The sequence below is a fragment of the Vicia villosa genome, linkage group LG3 (genome assembly GCF_029867415.1).
Source record: "Vicia villosa cultivar HV-30 ecotype Madison, WI linkage group LG3, Vvil1.0, whole genome shotgun sequence".
In the NCBI taxonomy this organism is placed as follows: Eukaryota; Viridiplantae; Streptophyta; class Magnoliopsida; order Fabales; family Fabaceae; genus Vicia; species Vicia villosa.
The window spans coordinates 189,372,468-189,393,046 of NC_081182.1; the positions used below are offsets into that span (position 1 = coordinate 189,372,468).

Sequence of the window (20,579 nt, forward strand, 5' to 3'; positions counted from 1 at the left end):
GTGGAAATCAACCATCAACCCGAAAACCACGTAGAAGGATACGTGTCGGACATGCAGATCATAAATATTAAAAAACAATTATGCTTTTACTAGTATATATAGATAATTCTTGTGTAGGGATTAGGGGTCACAAATCACATACAAAACTCTTTGGACTCGTGACTCATTTTGGTCTCTTAAATTAAAATAGTATCATATTGGTCTCTTAACTCTTCAAAATATATTATGTTAACTTTTTTCATCTAATTTCCGACGGAAAAACTCAAAAATTAGCTGCTAAATTCGTAGATAATTAGACAAAAAATGACTAACATCATATGTTTTGAAGATCTAAAAGGACAAATATAATACTTTTAAAATTAATTGATGAAAATGAATTTCAAAGCTAAAATACGAGGAAAAAAAAGTATAAAACATTTGTTTATCTAACTAAAAAAATCTTAAGACTTTATTTTGATCAGGAGAATGCGATGGAATGAAGTAATACAATATAGAATAAAACAAAATTTTATCATCTGAAATAGTTGAAATCGGATGAAACATAGCAAAATAGAATTTTATTTCATTCTATCATTTACCATCATTTTCTTACATTCGATTTAGTCAAATGAAAAAAAAAAAAAAACATTTTTGTTTTGTATTAAAATATCTAAACAATAAAATGAAACCGTTAACCTATTCCGTTCCAACCTACTAGTTTTCAATTTAAAATATCTAAAGATAGCCTAAAGGTTCGAAAGGCATCGTTGTATTATGTACTCGAAAAATACAATAATGATATGTATTTGTTTCATATATTTTTGTGTGACAAGGCTAAAGTTGGTTCAATATTTGTTGGCTAGTAAACAGAAGTCCGAGGAATAAACCATGAAGAATCTTACCTACAAAGAAATGAGTACAATAATAAATATAAAAACTCCCATGACGTATAAGCTAAAGGAATAAACCATGAAGAATCATACCTAAAAAGAAAGGAGTGATATTATAAATATAATTATATAACCATAACATATAAACTCAGCAACGTAATAAAAATCACATAGTGAGAAAGTTAAGAATAATGGATGCAATATATTTAGGGTTGTTTGGTGTAGTTATTGGGTTTGTGTTATGGTGGTGGAATGAATATTGGTATGTTATTTCTCTCAAATTCAAGTGCTTCAAATCTTCAACAAAATTGCCTCCAGGTCATATGGGTTTGCCTTTCATTGGAGAAATGATTAGTTTTCTTTGGTACTTCAAAATTGTTCGACGTCCAGATGATTTTATTAATGCTAAGAGACGCAAGTAAGTTTTAATTTGCAATGAATTACTAATTTAGTCCATCTAATCATATTTTTTATATGGAAAAACGTCTATAAAATTGTTTAGTACGCCAAAAATATAAGAATCATTTCAAGATCACTTTATTGTTGTTAAAAATATGAGATTTGAATGAAATAATTAATCAATAACAGTATTAATATAATAAATAAACATATATTGAAAAGTAAAATTTTACTATAATATAATAAATAAACATATAATTAAAGGTCATTTGAAGTGGTTGTGAATAGGGCTGAAAATGAGTCGAGTCGAGTCGAACTCGCCTCAGCTCAGTTTGACTCGTTAAGAATTGATCAAGTTCGAGTTCGAGTTCGAGTTCATGACGAACTTTTTTTCCAGCTCAAACTCAACTCGTTAAGAATTGGCCGAGTTTGAATTCGAGTTCGAGTTTATCTCAAACTTTTTTTCAAGTCAAACTCGACTTGTTAGAAGTTCACGAACATCTCAATTCAGCTCGTTAGGTTTATCTTGTTAAGTTCAACTCGCTTATTTCACGGACTTAAAAGTAATTTTTTAAAGTCTATTTTTTTTACATATATATTTGACATTTTAAATTAATATTTTTTAAATAAAAAATATAGAAATAAAATAAAAGTTATAAGATTGAAATTTATACGATGTTAATTTTATTTGTTGAAATATTTTGCTCACTAGAGAATATAAATTATCAATTCAAACTGTTAGATTAAAATAAAATATGATACTAAGATTTAGAGCAAATATTTAAACTTACTCTTAAAGACAATATAATTTATCTCATATATAATCAAGTTGACTCATGAACCTAACGAGTCGAACTATGTATAGTTCAAGTTCAACTCATTTAGTTAACGAACTTAGTTTTTAGCCCATACTCAGCTCATTTGGTTCATGAACCTAGTTCAACGATTTAATTTTCGAATCAAGTTCCGAACTATTTTTGAGTTAGTTTGGTTCGTTGCCAACCCTAGTTGTGAATAGGGGTGGAAATAGGCTAGGCTAGACTTTAGAAGGCCTGGGTCTGGCCTACGATAAACTTAAAAGGCCTAAGACTGACCTAAGGCCTATCATAGGCTCGATTTTTTGGTCTGGCCTGGCCTTTTTAAAAGTCTGATATGGCCTGAAAGCCTATTTAAAAAGTCTGTATCTCATTAAAATTTTCAATTAATCTATATAACTTAGGAAGTCTTGTAGGTCGACCTATGTATACATATATATGTGAACCTATTTAACATTTGTTATATATATATATATATATATATATATATATATATATATATATATATATATATATATATATATATATATATATATATATATATATATATATATAGAGAGAGGGTAGTCTATTTAGCTTTTCTTTTCTAATATATATGCATACGTGGACCAATTTATTTAACATATCTCTAATATATATGAAAATATAGGCCGACCTATAAGGCTTCATAGGCTTTTTTAATAGCCTAAGCCTGACCTATTTAATAAAATAGGCTTTTTAAAAAAGCTTAAGTCTGACCTCTTTATTAAATAGGCCTAGGCCTATGTAGGCTGGGCCGTAGGCCCCTGTAGGCCGGCCTGGCCTATTCCCACCCCTAGTTGTGAAGGTAAAATTTGTTAGAAAAATATGAAGTTGATTTAATTTTTTATTAAATTTTAAAACAGATTTTTTATTAAAATTTGGAAATTCATTTTTTTTTATTAATGCAAAGATGTCAGTATCTATGTCCGCAACCGCTACTTCAACTATCATTCTCATCTATTGATCACCATTTTGATCAAGTTAATCATCATTTTAACCACCACCAACCACCACAATAACTACTTCTAATCACTAATGTATTCATCTATAATCTTCAATCTAATCACCTTAGAAACCGCCATTATGATCACTACTTTGTTCATTAATCAATATTACTATGAATAACATCGACCACCAATATGAACATCGTCGATCATTACTACAGTCATCTTTGATTGCAAATGTGAGTACTACCAATAGTTGGTCACCATTCTGACCACCGTCAACTATCACTAACAACAACTATGACCTCCATTGATCATCACTTTATCCACTTTCAATTACTACTCTGACCATCTTCCACCACTAACTATCCCTCTAACCACCACTTTGACCATTATAATTCACAATCATCTACTACTACTTTGACGATTATTTCGACCATAGAAAACCAACATTCCGACCACTACTATTTACCTTCATGACCATCACCGACCACAAACCTAACAATTATTCTTTCTTTAACCACCATTTTTAAAAATATATAATATATTTATGTAAAGGACTAATAACAAGGACATATGCTCATGTGCTTAAGAATAATAACAACCAAGGCGAAATTAGAGTAAGGACACCAGATCAAATCGCTAACAGGCATAAACACTACCTTTTGCTCACTTTGAGGATAATTAGGAGTTGCTCAGGTTCAACAGAGCCCGTGTGGGAGTAGTGGAGAATCTATGCATGAACTATAATACTCAAGACATCTTCAACATGGAAGGTTACTTTGCGATCAAAGTGACACCATTGGCAGCAAATCTATGCTAGCTTGAAGAAAGGGAGGAGGGAAAACTCTCAACACTTACGGAAAGTGAAGGCGACTAGTTAAGGCAATGGTTTTAGGAGGTCGAAAAATGGAAGTATGTCCACAATTTTGGAAATATCTAAAAACATGGTCTATATGCAGGAAAATAATGGATGAGACAAGCAAATGGCAGACAGAGCTTTCAATCCTTTAAGTTTGGTATGATAAATAATGATTTATTACCTTTGGTAGCCCGATATTAAAGGAGTCATGAATTCTCAAAACTTGTAAATGAGTAGAGATCAAGATGTATTTCGACCATCCTACTTATCATCTCTCAGACCGCCAAAACATTTAAGACAAAAACGACCGTAATTCCATCATTATCAAATCAATCATATTCTTCAATGGATAAACTTTTCCGGGGTTTTTTTGCATTATGTTATGATTCAACTTCAGATGCGAATGTGGTAGAAGAATGTTGAAGTATCATACAAAATTTAGGAAAAAGGCTTTAAAGTTTATAACGTGCATATGGAGGAGATTAAATGCATGGAGGTTAGGGATCAAAAAGGAAGAAAATAGAGGGAAGCAAACAATAATGGTCCATCATGAATATCATGTCATACAACATTTGTAGGTGTTGAAATCCTATCAAAAAGAAGGGATTTCAATGCTATTAAGAAGGAGAATGATATAAATAGCAAAGTACTTTAGTTAATAAAGGATACATATTAGAATTTGGGGAATTCATAGAAATCTTGGATCTAGTGGATGTTCCCTTATCTGGTAGCAAGTTTACATGGATTAAACTGGATGGAAGTGCTATGAGTCGATTGGATAGATTTCTTCTATCAGAGGGGTTGACTGAGAAATGGAAAATTGCATGCCAATATGTAGGAAGCAGGGGCTTATCTGATAATTGTCGAATTTTAATTAGAGGTATGTTTCAAATTGGAGCCCGAAGTTTTTAAAACTAGTCAATTGTTTGCTCTAACATCAAAACTTTGTCCCATTTGTTAGAAGGATTTGGAATTCAGTTATAGTTTAAGGTAAAGCAACTTTTGTGTTGAAAGAAAAATTGAAGATTTTGAAATAAAATATGAGAAGATGGAACAGAGAAGTGAACATTCTACACTTTTTCTTTTTACACCAAAAAAACCAACACCTTCTTTTACAAATTTTTACAAATGAGATTGTTATTGTAATTTAATATTTTTATTTCAAATATTTTGATTCATAACTCTCCCAACTAAACTTTTCAATAAAAGAAAAAAACTTTTATGCATAAAGAAAAAAACCTCTTTCATATATGATACCTTGGCTTGCACAAATTGATTCCAAATCCTTTGAGGTGTACTCACCTCCTCCATCAGTTCTCAGGATAATCATTATCTTGCCAATCTACTTTTTTACCAATACTTTGGTTTTTTAAGATATCCAAGACTTTACTCTTATCCTTGATAAAAAATAACTATAACATCATGGATAACTCGTCCACAAAAGTGATGAAATATTTGATACCACTATAGCTATGTAGTAGTCAAAAAATATCCAATTGAACTACACTTAACCTCTTATTGACTCTCATAGGAAAACTAGAACTGAAAGTTAGTCTAGTTTGCTTCCCTACCAAGCATATAGTAAATGAACTTCCATAGATATGCATCTTAGGAACTCATATCACCATTCCTTTCGAATTCAGTTTACTCAGGATTTTGTAGTTTAAGTGACCATACAATTTATGACGTAACTCATCTTCTTATTCATGTGTTGTCATAGCAAAACAGTTTAAATGCGTTGTCTGAATACATGTCTTGAAAGTTATGTTTCTTGACAAGCAATACTTAAGGGTCGCTCTCTTATTGGAGTTGAATAGCTTCTAACAATCATTATTGATGATTATTGAGTAGCCTTTTCACCAATTATCCCACACTCATTAGGATATATTGCATGTCAGAGGCGAACAACACATTTCTGATTATTGTTGTTTTCTCGTATTTTCTTAGTATGACCGCATGTCCCATGCCTTATGCTAATATGGACTTATTGTTAGCTTATTTTATACTAGTATCTTGCATCAAAATCATTAGTCAATGCTTTTTCCAGTCATGTGATTGCTACAACCAATACCAAGATGCCAAATTTGAGAAATTAAGACCTCAATATCAATTTAATTCATTAGCATAAATGGATATGAGTTTATGCCAGAGTATTCTAAAGATATCTTGGCTTCTTCTTAGCCAATATTGGAATTTTTCCTTTGTCTAGCCAATTTTCATTAACACAATGTGTCCGCTTCTCACAATTGTAACATTGCACCTACTTATTATCAAAGTTATTTATCTTGCATTTGTTCTTGAAAAACCCTCATCCATTTTTGTTTGATCATTCAAGATTGTCTTCAACCTTTTTTTATTCCGTTGATTCATGCCTTTGTTATTCTTCCACTTTTATTAGGTAGATTTATGTTTCATGAGCTTCAAGTCTACTCTACAAGTCCTTAACCTTCATATTATCAAAATAATTTGTATCTTCTATGGTCACCTCTATATGATTAGTTGAACGAGGCAAGGTTCTCAATATTTCTTTAAAGATCTTCAATTAACTAAGAGATTCACCATACTACTTTCATTTGGTTTATAAGAGTTTGTAATCTTGAGATGTAATCACCTATTTTTCATCATTCTTCATTAGTAGCACATCAAGTTGACTTATCAATGATTTCAGCTTCACGTTTTGACTTTGACATCAAGATTCAAGACCATAGTATTATTCCAAATTGTCCCTTGCGGCCTTGGAGCTAGTTTCACTAGATATCTTTTCAAAAAAATTTGAATCCACACATTGATGGATAAGGAACAATGCATTGTAGTATCTTTTCTTGTTTTCTTTGAAGGTTTTACTTTGTGCTTCTCCTGCATCTTCAAGAAATGCAAACTAGTTTCCACTATACCTCACACATCTTGTGACCACTATGATTGAATTTACTTCCAATCACTTGAATCGCTAGAATCATTTTTTATCTTGATATTAATTTTTTAGGGATAACTTGTTATGAGAGAGAAGATTGAGAAAAAAGAGAGTATTAACTGAAAAGATAGAGATTATATTCATGAGGAAAAAAGTGATTATTATTAATTCACATATATCTTTATATAGTTATAATAAGTTGTTACTTGCACACCAAGCAACAATTTACACAACAAACTTTCAAAAAATAGAAAGGTTTAAAGGTTTTTATGTCATAACTAGAATAGATATCCAAATTGATTATTGAAATTGTAAAATTCTTTGAATTATTACTCAGAGTCCTTATCAAACATGCATCACTAATATTATCAATCTAGTGTCAAATTTATACATAACATTTTCAACATAATGTTATTATAGTTACATAGAATTTCATATTGCTTATTTCCATTATCATTGTGACACGTGATTTTTGATAAATAATGAAACAGATATGGGGATGGAGCAGGCATGTTTAAAACACACTTATTTGGCGCACCATCCATCATAGTATATACTCCACCTATAAATAAGTTTGTGTTATTCTCAGAAGACAAGTTCAAACCAGAATGGCCAACTTTTGAACTTACGGGCCGAACTTCATTGTCGTCTGTCCAAGGAAAAGCTCATACACGCCTCCGCAATGTTGTTACCAATACCATTAATCGGCCTGAGGCCCTAAACCGTATCGCTGCTCTTGTTCAGCCTCACATACTCGCTGCTTTACGATCTTGGGCAAGAATGGGTAAAATCAAAGCAAAATTTGAAACCCAAAAGGTATTTATATCTTAACATTTACATAAAATAAATTTCTCGAATTCCATCAAATTACAGAAAAATATTATAAAATTAGTTGTATGACATTTTTTAGCATATTTTAGTGTGACATACTTGTTATGTTTAGGTTTTCAACATGTAAGGGTGGCAAATGAGCATGTTCGCCCTGATAAATACTTTCCTCTAAAAACACGAAGAAAAAATAGGGAGGGGAAAGACAAACATAATAGAGATTACGAGTCTAACACTTTGGCTCGCTCCATAAAAAATAAGGGATGGGGAGGGGCGGGCCTTGCATCCCTAAAGCCTAAAAGTTGTAAAATCTATGTTAATGTCTACACTCGCAAAATCCCATAAAGAAACAGGGCAGGATGAGGTAGACATAGTAGAAGATGCAAAGCTAAAACCTTGATCTGCCCTACAAAAAAATGCGAGAAAAACAGACATACCTGACTGGTCGGACCTATTTTGTCACCCTTAATACCATGTCATACAATTGATAAAAAGATCTTTGATTTGATTGAATATACGATCATCATTAGATATTGATGTAAAATTATTTTTCGTGCATTTTTTATTTTCTTTTACAATCATGTGAAAATCTTCACTAAACACTAATTTGGGATTTTTAAAATAATAGAGTTAACCAATATTAAATATTAAATGCAGATGACATTTGATATCATTGGAAAATTATTCATGAGCAAGGAGCCAGGCCTTTTACCATATTCCTTGGATAAACTCTGTGAAGGCTTGCTTCAAGGAGTGAGAGCCTTTCCGATTAATATTCGGGGTTTTGCATATCATCATGCTCTTCATTGTAGACGAAAGCTTGAGGACATTTTTTACATGGAATTAGATAAGAGAAAATTAAAGAATGAAAATAAGGTGGAAACAATTGATCTAATGGATGGGTTGATGCAAATTGAAGACGATAATGGAAAATTGAGTGACAACGAAATTGTAGATAACATTATCTCTTTGGTGATTGGTGGATATGCCACTACTTCTCTTGTATCTATGTGGGCTATTTACCTTCTTGCGAAGTATCCAATTGTGCTAAAAAAACTAAGGGTATAAACAAATTTGTGCCTTATAATCATAACTTTAAATTGTGGTTTTACAACAAGATTGTGATAATAAATGTTGTTTCAATTGTAGGAAGAGAATACGACTTTTACAAAGGAGAGTCCTGGGGATTATATTACAGCCAAAGATGTTTCGAATTTAAAATATACAAATAAGGTATTTCACTTGTTGTGTGTGTGTGTGTGTCTATATATATATATATATATATATATATATATATATATATATATATATATATATATATATATATATATATATATATATATATATATATATATATATATATATACCTTAATTAATTATATTAATTTTATATATTTATTAATAATTGTACACAGGTCGTTGAAGAAGTTATAAGAATGGCTAATGTTGCGAGTTTTGTTTTCAGAAAAGTTGTAAATGAAGTTGATTATAAAGGTACATGTTTGCAATTTATTAAATAAATTACTATTTTACTTGTTTCTTTTTCTTTCAACTATATATAAATTATTTATATATTAATTTAAGAAAGGAATATACTATGAAAAATTCATAAAACACTCTATTGCAAACCATTTTCATATTTGTTATCTTATAAAAGTTTTTCTTAGTGGTACATTTGCTTGTTCATCAACCTCTGATTCTTTAGAGCCATTCATTTTGCCAAGAGACCTTTCTTATTTCTTTCTTTGAAATTTTCATCCTTCAGATTCTCCTTTTTAAGCTTTGGACATTTATTATTGAAGTGTTATGGCTTGTTGTAACCATAGCAGGTCTCGTGGTCTTCTTTGTTGGGTCTAGATGCTTATCTTATGTAGGATTGAGTGCTCTTTTTTGGGAACATTCTCATTACGTGCATATTTTGGATCTTCTAGGTGAGAAACGTCAATTCTTCATCATCTAATTTTTTAGCATCTTCATCACCTAAAGCCTTATCATCTGACTCCACTTTCTCATATTTGTGTGCCTTGGCTTTGACAGTTTTACCATTTGACTTTAGGGAAATGAATTTGACCTTTTTATGAGATTCATATTTTTAGCTTCTTGAATGATTCTAACCTTAGTTCTCCATGTGAAAAGACAAACTTATGAAATTCTTCTTTATATGGTTAGATGATGATTTTAAAATAGGAAGACAATGATAATAAATATCCTGGTGAGTGGGAAGTCCTTGTGAATATCATAATATCATAAATGTCATCATCAACACATTGTTTTGGTTCTATAATGTTTAGGGTAATATTTAAATGTGCATCAAAAGTGGAATCTGGTAAAACATGAAGATAGGTTTGATTACCAACATGATTTGAAAAGTGTTATCATAAAACCATAAAGAATTTTAAATATATGTATTAAAATAATTGAAGATATATGCAAGTTGTTTCAATGGTAAGACATAAGTTATTCTTTTTGTGTCTTGTTGAAAATCTTTTCTTAGCTCTATCGTCTAAATTATCTCTATGTTGAGTCAGAGTGGTCACAGAGGCTAAAAAAACCAAAAGAAAGGTGGAAAAATGTATCGAATATGAGCTGGAAAGGAGTTTTGTGTTGAAGTATATTTATTGGTATTATATTAATTTAAAATGTGGTATTTAGAATATGTTTGTGTTTTCCCTCCACAACAGAGTTTTCTTGTGGAGTTTCTACCCAAAATGTTTGATGTGAAATTCCAAGTGAAGTGTAAAAGAACGTCGTGTTCAATTTTAAATCATTATCATTTCTAATAATTTAAAATTTAACAGAAAATTGAGTTTATGTAAACTCTATGAAATATTGAATGTGTGACCTGGTTTTAGACATGATTTTCATAAGTAAAGTGTAAATATATTTGGAATGGTCATCCACTATGATAAAAGAAAACATATAAAACCTTGAAAAACATTTGTATTAATGGGTCCATATGTCCATGTGTAACATATAAAGCATTTCAAATAATTATTACAATTATCAAGAAAAGGAAATATAGTTTTTTTTTTTTTTGCAAAGTGGCAGGGATCACAAACATAGTTTTTTTTCTAATCTTGACCCTTTCTTCATCTTCCTACTTTGTCTCTGAATATATGATGTGTGCATCTCCATCATTGACATCTACCTACTTTATTACCATCACTCATAGTTGGCAATAAGGGAACGTGTGGAGTTAATGGTAAGTCTTGGCACATTTGAAAATGATACTTTAAGATGCATTGCAAGCATTATTATTACTAAGTTCCTTGCTAGACACTTTGGACCCACTTGTGGCTTTATTGAGCAATTCAACACCAAATGTGTTCTAACATTGGACATAGTAAAATATAGTATGTTCAATTAAGAATAAAGAAAGAACGAATATTAAATACCAATATATTCTAAGGCACTTGTCGTAGAGTATCGTTGAACATGCATCCACAAATAGTTCAATACTAGAGACAAGTCAAAGTGAAAGTCAAGAGATAAATATAGAGGAATATCATGGACTAGAAAAGACGTGGAATTTTATTATTTTCACGAGAAAGGTCACAGCAAGAGAGAATGTAGGATGCCCAAAAGAGATAAGCAAGAAAATGGTTAAGCAAGTAACATAATCGCTACTATTATTCAAGACAATAAGGTAATATTCATATGTGATGATGGTCGTGTTAATTTTGCATCCCAAGATACATTTTGAGTCATGGATTTTTGTGCAACATTCCATGTAACCTAAAAAATGGATTTTTCTTCTTCTTATACAATCGGTGATTTTTGTCATGTGAAGACGGGGAATCATAATAGATCTAAGAATGTGGGAAAAGGAGATGTTTGCCTAGAAACAAACACCAATTTTCGCCTCACATTGAAATATTTGAGACATGTTCCTAACATGTCTCAATCTAATATCCATTGGACGAAGAAGGCCATACTAATGTGTTTGGAGATAGAAAATGGAATCTAAAAAATTTCATCGATAATTGCTTGAGGAAAGAAAGTAAGAACTCTTTATGGGATAGAAGCTAAAGACAATAATGGGTGTATTAATGCTCTCTGATAATTCTCCTTGCTTGAGCTATAGCATAAACGTCATGAACATATTAGTGAGAATGAACTTCAACTTCTCTCTAAGTGAGGTACTTTGACAAGTATGAAAGGATCGGAAATGTCTCTTAAGCCATGTACACATTACTTGGCTGGAATAAAACATAGATTTGGTGCATTCTGATATTTGTGGTCCAATGACCATTAGTACTTTTAGAGGTGCAAGGTATTTTGTTACCTTTATTGGTGACCACTTCAAAAAGGTTTTGATGTATGTCCTCAAAACAAAAGACCATGTATTTGTAGTATTCAAACAATTTCATGCTAGTATTAAGCGAGAGACTAGAAAGAAGTTAAAATGTGTTTGCACTGACAATAGAGGAGAATTTATTGGAGATTTTGAGTAGTGGAATTTGGATTGAAAGATATGTTCGTAGATGCCTCAGTACAATGGAGTGGCTGAGAGAATTAACAAAAATACTGTTGAAAGAGTGAGAACAATGTTATTCCATGTTACCCAAGAGTTTTTAGGGTGAGGCTCTGATGACTACAATTGATTTAATCAACCTATCCCCTCCAGCTTCGTTGATGGGTGATATTCCAAACATGTTTAGGTCAGGTAAATATGTCTCCTACAACCATTTGAAGGTTTTAGATAGGTTTTGGTTGTAGAGCATTTGTTCTTTTTCAAAAATATGAGAGATCAAAATCGACTCAAAGTCAAAGGAATTCATCTTCTTAGGATATGGACATGAAGAATTTGGATATAGGTTATCATATCCTATAAAGAAAAATATCATAGAAGCATATATTTTTTCTTCTTTGAAGACCAAAATATTAAATATATGCATTAGGGAGTTCAGCATGTTATATCTAGATAACATACAATCGAATTGGATCTAATTCCTCCTCTAGAGTATTACGGGGGAGATGAAATGTAATAAATTGGAGATGTAAAAAATATACCTTAAATTAATATCAGTCCAGCTGAAGAAATAAAAAATGGTAATAGAAGTGACAATGATAATGAAGATTTGATTGGAGACTATGAGGATGAAGAATAATAGCCCCAATTAAAAAGGTCATCCAAGATACATAAATTACCAACCAAATATCCTTCAACGAGAATTGTATTACTCGCTGATGGGGGAGAACCAGAGTCTTATGAAGAGGCTATGGTAGATTAACATAAAAGGACTAGTTAAAGGTCATGCAAGAAGAAATGAAATCCTTTCTAGAGAACTTGACTTATAAGTTGATAGATTTACTAAAAAGGTAAAATAGAACAAAAAATAAATGGGTATACAAGTTAAAGACTAGGGAGAATAAGTCACAACCTAGATACAAGGCGAGATTAGTCCTGAAAGGCTTCAATTAAAATAAATTCATTGACTTTGAAGAGATTTTTTTCACCCATGGTAAATATGTCATTGATTCGGGTAGTGCTTGGTTCGACTTCAAGTTTAAATCTAGATGTGGAACAATTATATGTGAAACCTGCATTTCTTCATGGATATTTAGAAGAAGAAATTTACATGGAGCAGTAATAGGAATTCACACTCAAATTAAAAGAAGACTTAGCATATCATTAGAAAAAAAATTATATGGACTTAACCAAAATCCCCGTCAATGGTATAAGAAGTTAATTCACTCATGACTGATCATGAATATTGAAGTAATAATTATGTTAATTGTTTGTTTGTATTGATGATGATGAGTTCATCATACTACTCTTGTATGTTGATGATATATTGATTGTAGGGAAAAATAGTGAGAAGATCGACAAGTTAAAGAATGAAATGAAGAAGTATTATGACTTTAGGGAAATAAATTTGATGGTAATTTTCTTGTACGACCATTAAAGCTTTTAGACAGGTTTTGGTTATAAAGCATTTATTATTGTTCTAACAGATGAGAGATCAAAACTCGACTCAAATTCAAAGGAATTCATCTTCTAGGAATATAGAAATGAAGAATTTGGATACCGGTTACCAGATCCTATAAAGAAAAATATCATTAGAAGCAAATATTTTGTCTTCTTTGTAGACTAAAATATTGAATATATTCATTAGGAAGTTAAGCATGTTATATCTAGATAACATACAATCAAATTGGATCTAGTTCCTCCTCTAGAGCATTGCGGAGGAGATGAAATATAAGATATTGGAGATGAAAAAAGTACCTTCAATTAATATTGGTCCAATTGAAGAAATAACATATGGTAATAGAAGTGGCAATGATAATGAAGATTTGATTGGAGACTATGAGGATGAAGAATAATAGGCCCAATTAAGAAGGTCGTCCAGGATACATAAAATGCAGAAAAAATATCCTACAACGGGATTTGTGTTACTCGCTGAACGGGGAGAACCCGAGTCTTATGAAGAAGCTATGGTGGATAACCATAAAAGGGATTGGTTGAAGGTCATGTAAGAAGAAATGAAATTCTTTCATGAGAACTTGAATTATAAGTTGGTTTATTTACCAAAAGGTAAAAGAGAACTAAAAAACAAATGGGTGTACAAGTTAAAGATTAGGGAGAATAAGTAGAAACCTAGATACAAGGCGAGATTAGTCATGAAAGGCTTTAATTAAAACAAAGGCATTGAATTTGAATATATTTTTTCACCCATGGTAAAGATGTCATTGATTCGGGTAGTGCTTGGTTCGGCTTCAAGTTTGAATCTAGATGTGAAACAATTATATGTGAAACCTGCATTTCTTCATGGATATTAGAAGAAGAAATTTACATGGAGCGGTAAGAGGAATTCGAAGTCTAACGCAAAGAAGACTTAGTATGTCAGTAGAAAAAGAGTTTATATGGACTTAACCAAGATCCACGTCAATGGTATAAGAAGTTAATTCACTCATGATTGATCATGAATACCAAAGTAATAATTATGATAATTGTTTGTGAAGAGAATTGATGACTGTGAGTTCATCATACTACTTTTGTATGTTGTCAATATGTTGATTGTAGGACAAAATAGTGAGAAGATCGACAAGTTAAAGAATGAAATGAAGAAGTATTTTGCTATGAAATACTTAAGACAGTCAAAGCATATTTTTGGCATGTCCATCTATCGTGATCAGAAGGAACACAAGTTATGGTTATAACAAGAAAAATATATCGAGAAGGTGTTGGAGCTATTTCACATGGAAAAGGAAAAGTTAGTTGCTACTCACTTTTGTCTTATTTTAAAGCAGAGTCCTGCAATTAAAATTGAAAAGTAGGAGATGAACAAGGTGTCATATGCCTCAGCTGTTGGAAGCTTAATGTATGCAATGATATGTACAAGAGCATATGATGGTTAGTGTTGTTAGCATATTCTTGGCTAATCTAGAAAATAAGCACTAGAATGTTGTGAAGTGCATCTTTGATTATCTCATAGGAACTTCCAAAATTAGTTTGTGCTTTAGAAGTCAAAAACTTGAATTAATTGGCTACACAAATGCAGATATGGCGTGAGATATTGATTAAAGGAAATCAACTTATGGATTCTTGATTACAATTTCTTGGGGAGATGTATCATTACAATCGAAACTACAAAAGTGTATTTCTTTGTCTAACACATAGACGAAATTCAATGCAATAACATAAGTTTGGAAGAAAAAATTATGGATTAAGCAGTTTTTGCATGAATTAGAGAAATAACAACAAAACTACGTTGTACTTTGTGATAGTTAAAATGCAATCCACTTGAACAAGAATGTGAGTTTTCACTCGAGGCCAAAGCATATCAATGTGAGAGATATCACTTGATATGAGATATATTGGATTTCAAGCAATTACAACTTGAAAAAATTTATACCGATGATAATTGTTCAGATATGATGGTCCTTACCTAAGGATAAGCATCAGTTTTGCATAAGTGATGCGTGACTGGTTGAGCCCTCCACCTAATTAAAAAGGGGGATATTGATAGATTTCCTCTGTAAAGAGGAGAGAAAAAGAAGCATATATGCGATTAGTAAATAAATATTTTAGTAAATTGATGGTGAGATTGAAAACATCTTTGAGAGAAAAATCTAGAGAATTTAACCATCATTTATATTGGTGAGATTGTAATAACATTTTTGTATTCTCATTTAATTGCAATATTCTTTTTATTATTATCATAGTGTAGAAAAATGATACTCATTAGATAATCAATGATTTGCTGATTTTGTATTAAGTGTTTTAATTAGTATCTTTTTCAACCCAACTAATATTAGAATATATTTTTTCTAACATTACAACTAATATTTTTTATCTTGAAAACACAATTTCTTTTGTAGGTTATAAAATACCAAAAGGTTGGAAAGTAATTCTCTTCCTTCGCTATTTCCATACAAACCCAAAGAACTTCAAAGATCCCATGCATTTTGATCCTGATAGATGGAATGTATGTTTAATGACATTCTTTTATTTGAGTTTCAATCTTTTTTTATGCTAGTTATATATATTTTTTCATTCTTTACATATAAAATCTTAGGAGCCAGCAAAGCCTGGAACATACCAAGTTTTTGGTGCTGGACAAAGACTATGCCCTGGAAACATGCTTGCAAGACTTCAATTAGCACTTTTTCTTCATCATTTGTCCATAGGATACAAGTAATGTCTTTGATTTTTAACTTTCATAAATATGTAAGATTCTTTTACTTACAATCTAATGTTATTTTTGTATATGTATGTGAATTTATGAAGGTGGGAGCTCACTAATCCAAACGCAGATATCATTTATCTTTCACATCCTGCTCCTATCGACGGCGTCGAGGTCAAGTTCGGCAAATTGTGAAGAAGAAAAAATGAAGAATAAAAGTGCTGAAGAAGCCATAGTTGAATTAATAGCAGTTGGTTATAGATAGTTTCTTAATTGTTTAATAAGTAGAATGTCGCGAGTTCAAACTTGCGCAACTACAGTCTACGTCTGATATCTCTACACAGTTATTAATTTTTCTGATATCTCTACACAGTTATCAATTGAAAATTTAAGATTAAAGAGTATAAAAATTGAAAATTAACAAGTATAAGAGAAATCTAAAAAGGAAAAGTAAATATTCTTTGAAAATATTATCTTTAATTCTTCATGCAATTATACAAAAGAAAGAACTTAAGTGACTTGCTAAAATCTCAATTGCCACATCTTAAAGTAAAAGTCTATAACTCAATTACATATTTAGGCCAAAGGGGAGACAATAACCTGATCAAGAACAGGACCACAAAGAGAACCAAAATCATCAATTCTAGTATGATAGAAAGAGCTATAGAATGTGAGTCTAGTCCTTGGTGCAACAGCCTTGAACTTGAAACTCACAGTTATGAATTTCCCCTTCCCTTCAGATTTAAAAGGAACTTTAAAAGTGTCCTTTGCAGCAAATGCTTCAACCAGCATTGATCCGTGGCAGCCGTTTTTCGCGTCTCCGACCGAGAATGTGATCTTGTAGACTTTGTTGGTAACTGTTCGGATGATTTGTGCAATCGCGCTTTCTCGGCCGGCGACGAGCTCGACTGCTCCTAGTCCGAATGGGACGTTGAAGTGGTTTGCGTCGATGAATTTCACGGCTTTGAGTGACTCGACGATCCAACCGGGGAGCGGTGAGAAGAGATCCTGTTGTTGTGGTGGGAGGAGGACGCCGTTGGTTGAGTTGAAAATCGGGAATGGACCCTCCTCGAAGCTAGGATTTTTCACCAAATTAACTGCAATAAACCATAGATTATGCAATGGTTAGATCACAAAATGAGAGATTGAAACACTAAACACTAAAAGAAATGGCAAGCAGATAGATAACAATATATATATTTTTTTTTTTTAACTTTGGTATCCGGCCTTCGACCGGACCGACTAATCCAATGAGACCAATCTCACCGTCCACTAACAAGGGGCCTATTTAAAGCCAGCGCAAAGCTCTGCGTGGACTAATTCAACACAGGGATTGTTAGCACTTAGCGGAATTCAAACCTAAGACTTTGAGAGAAGCACACTCTCAAGATGATAATATTATGTATCTACTACGCTAGTCAGTATCCAACACAACACCACCACATAAGCTTACATTCAACGTGTCTGGTATTCATGTCTGTGTCAGTAGTTTGTTTATAGGTAGGATCTAATATCCTTCTACTCTATAGATGTAACTCAACATAAATGCAAATGCTAACAAACACTTCAAGAGCATTAAATACGGAATCAAAAATGGAAAGTATTTATCAAAAGTTCAACTTTTTTGGTCAAAAAAGTACAAGTTATAAAGGGTGTTTGGTTTGTAGTTGCAAGCATTCATTACCTCTGGTTGGCATTGGAGGATAAAACTCTCTGATAGCAATAGCATCAAGAAGAGGACCACAAGCAGCATCTTCTTGAACACCAGGATTATGAAAAGTCACTTTAGCAACATTAGAAGTAGCCTTAAATCCCCAAGCAATAACATCACCATTGAGACTATACAACGTTTGCAAAGGAACATCGCCGGTTTGTGGAGGCACAGAGATTCTCAAAACTTCGTCTTGTGCACAAGTCCTCGATGCGCCGAGAATTAAAGCGTAGCGTTGACCGGGTCTGACTTTGATTGTTTGAGAAATTGAGGCTTCGTTTCCTAGTCTTACAGCATGTGTTCCATGAGTCACTGGGAAATACATTCCTCCTGGTTGTGGACCTCCGGATACATACTCAACCAAACCGTTGATTTCCCATTTCGGTAGCGAATATTTTCCGACGAGCTTTGTTTTTAAGAGATCTTTAGGGTTTGGCTTCTCCTCGAAGTTTCCATTTTGAAGATAAACTGCAAAAGATTAAAATGTTTACACAAAAACAAACATTAGATTCTATTCTAGCACTAGTACACTCTAAAGCAATACGAGATCTTAAATAGGATCAGTCAGCTTGTAAAAAATCGTAAAATTAGGATCGTTAGCATGGCCCGTAAGATCTTACCGAACGAGAAAATAGCAACTTCAATTTTTATATATATATTTATACACACATACACAAAAACATAAAATTATAATTCAAGCCCAAAAAAAAGGCCCAGCACATTTTGATCTTACGATCCAACACTTGATCTTGACTACACTGGTCTAAAGTCTCATATTGAGGGTAACAATAGTCTCTAATCATCCGCTCGCCTTAATTCAACGTGGCGATGATTTTGATCGTTAGATTATAATCTATATCATGTGAGAGTTATGATGACAATGTCACCATTGAAATTCATTGAATCACATGTCCAGTGAATTTTAATGGTGAAATTCTCAACACAACTCCTATGTCAGATGTCACTACACAACTACAAACAAAATGTCACTACACAACTACAAACTGATGTGACTTAATGGAACAAAACTGAAAAGAGTTACACAGAATCCTAAACAGAAATTAACTATAAAAAAATTAGTACAACATTTGAGATATAAACAAATAAATTGCTATTAACTTACTAAATAATCAGATCCAAACACGGTAAAGTTCATAAAAAATAACAGATCTTAAAACTAACTACAAACATTTAAATAAAAAACAATCCTATATAATTGACAGCATTAAACACATCAAAGTAAAGTGAAAAAAGACTAAAAAATATATAAATAAATAAAAAACACATAAAAAGCAAAATGTATGTAAAAAACATCCGTGACCAAAACTTTTCCAATCCAAAATATGAACATATGAAAACAAAGAAAATGTGAACAATATACCTTCTGGTATTCTAGGCTGAAGAGAAGCAAAAGCTGAAGCAACAAAGAGGAAAGCCAGACAAACTATAGAAAGAGGCACCGCCATTGGAGGTTTGAGCTAAGTGTGGAAGTGGAAGTGAAGTAGAAAGAGAGGTTGGGTTTGTTTTTATATTGGAGAGAGAGAAACAAGTTTAGGAAATTATGATGGATAGCACTCACCAAAAATCACGTAGAAAAAAAGCACTTTTTTAATTGAAAATTGTAGAAAAAGTTATTTTGAAATTGTAGATAAAGCTATTTTGGATGCACATGTGTTGTTGTGTCTAAACTCTAAAGTTCAATGTTTTGGTGTATTTTTTCAACCCGGGGTTTTCTCCATAATTCATGCTGTGAGACTAAGAGCATCTCTTAATAAGTGTAGCTATTCCGTTTTAAAATTTTAATTGGTTTCGGAAAAAAGTGCGAGCAAAATATACATGTTCGACAGGACAGTTTCGTTTGGCCACACTCAGTGAAAATTGAACTTACAATTTTATAAAAAAAACTATACTTTTTGAAACACAGACATCTCAAACACGATCTGATACTTATAAAATAACACGGATAATAATTTAAAAATAAATTAAACGTAATTATAGATGTCTATGTAGTTGTAATGTATTTAATATATATATAAATTCCACTAGATCAATCAAACACATACACATTGATATTTAGTAAAAAAAAGAAAAAAACAGGTTAATATTTAAAATCAGTCTTTAACTTGTCAGAACTAATTCAACCAGACACAGTAATATTTCATAATGTGTGTGTTTCACACCAACTCTTGTTTGTTTATTGTTTTAATAATGTCGGTGGTTTTATTTGTTAATCTTGTAATGGTTGCAGTTTTCAAACGCAAGTCAAGGTGATGGATCTCTCATGCTCTACAGCTCAATTTAACGTGTTGAAATTATATTATTGTTTGGTACGTGTATATGCAATCTGGACAGCAGCATTGTCATGTTTGATGCTCATTTTTCTAGACACAACCTGTTCTCAACACACGCCATATAAGCATTAGAAAGTGACAATTCTTGGGGATATACTTATCTAATCGAGTTTTTTTAAGAAGGTCCTCTAATATTGCTTTAATTTGTTTTTCTTTTGTGATATGATTATCAATGACAAGAAGTGAGTTCCGAATAGCTTTACGTTTTATCAATATTATACTTGAATGAGATGGTAAG

The 20,579-nt window shown here is 31.9% G+C and overlaps 2 protein-coding genes across 2 annotated transcripts; one reads left to right on the forward strand and one right to left on the reverse strand.

Moving 5' to 3' along the window:
* Window positions 1–1,060: 1,060 nt before the first annotated feature.
* Window positions 1,061–16,474, forward strand: LOC131659573 (ent-kaurenoic acid oxidase 2-like). The gene is made up of 8 exons (XM_058928746.1): window positions 1,061–1,287; window positions 7,313–7,637; window positions 8,307–8,711; window positions 8,799–8,882; window positions 9,065–9,143; window positions 15,975–16,081; window positions 16,172–16,290; window positions 16,384–16,474. Exons 1-8 carry the CDS (start codon window positions 1,061–1,063, stop codon window positions 16,472–16,474), a joined length of 1,437 nt encoding a protein of 478 aa, XP_058784729.1.
* A 243-nt stretch (window positions 16,475–16,717) lies between these two features.
* Window positions 16,718–19,526, reverse strand: LOC131662693 (protein DUF642 L-GALACTONO-1,4-LACTONE-RESPONSIVE GENE 2-like). Its single transcript, XM_058932546.1, has 3 exons — window positions 19,372–19,526; window positions 17,964–18,458; window positions 16,718–17,376 (listed from the first exon to the last, which is right to left on the reverse strand). The coding sequence occupies exons 1-3, from the start codon at window positions 19,454–19,456 to the stop codon at window positions 16,856–16,858; spliced, it is 1,101 nt and encodes a 366-aa protein (XP_058788529.1). The 5' UTR covers window positions 19,457–19,526; the 3' UTR covers window positions 16,718–16,855.
* Window positions 19,527–20,579: the final 1,053 nt, after the last annotated feature.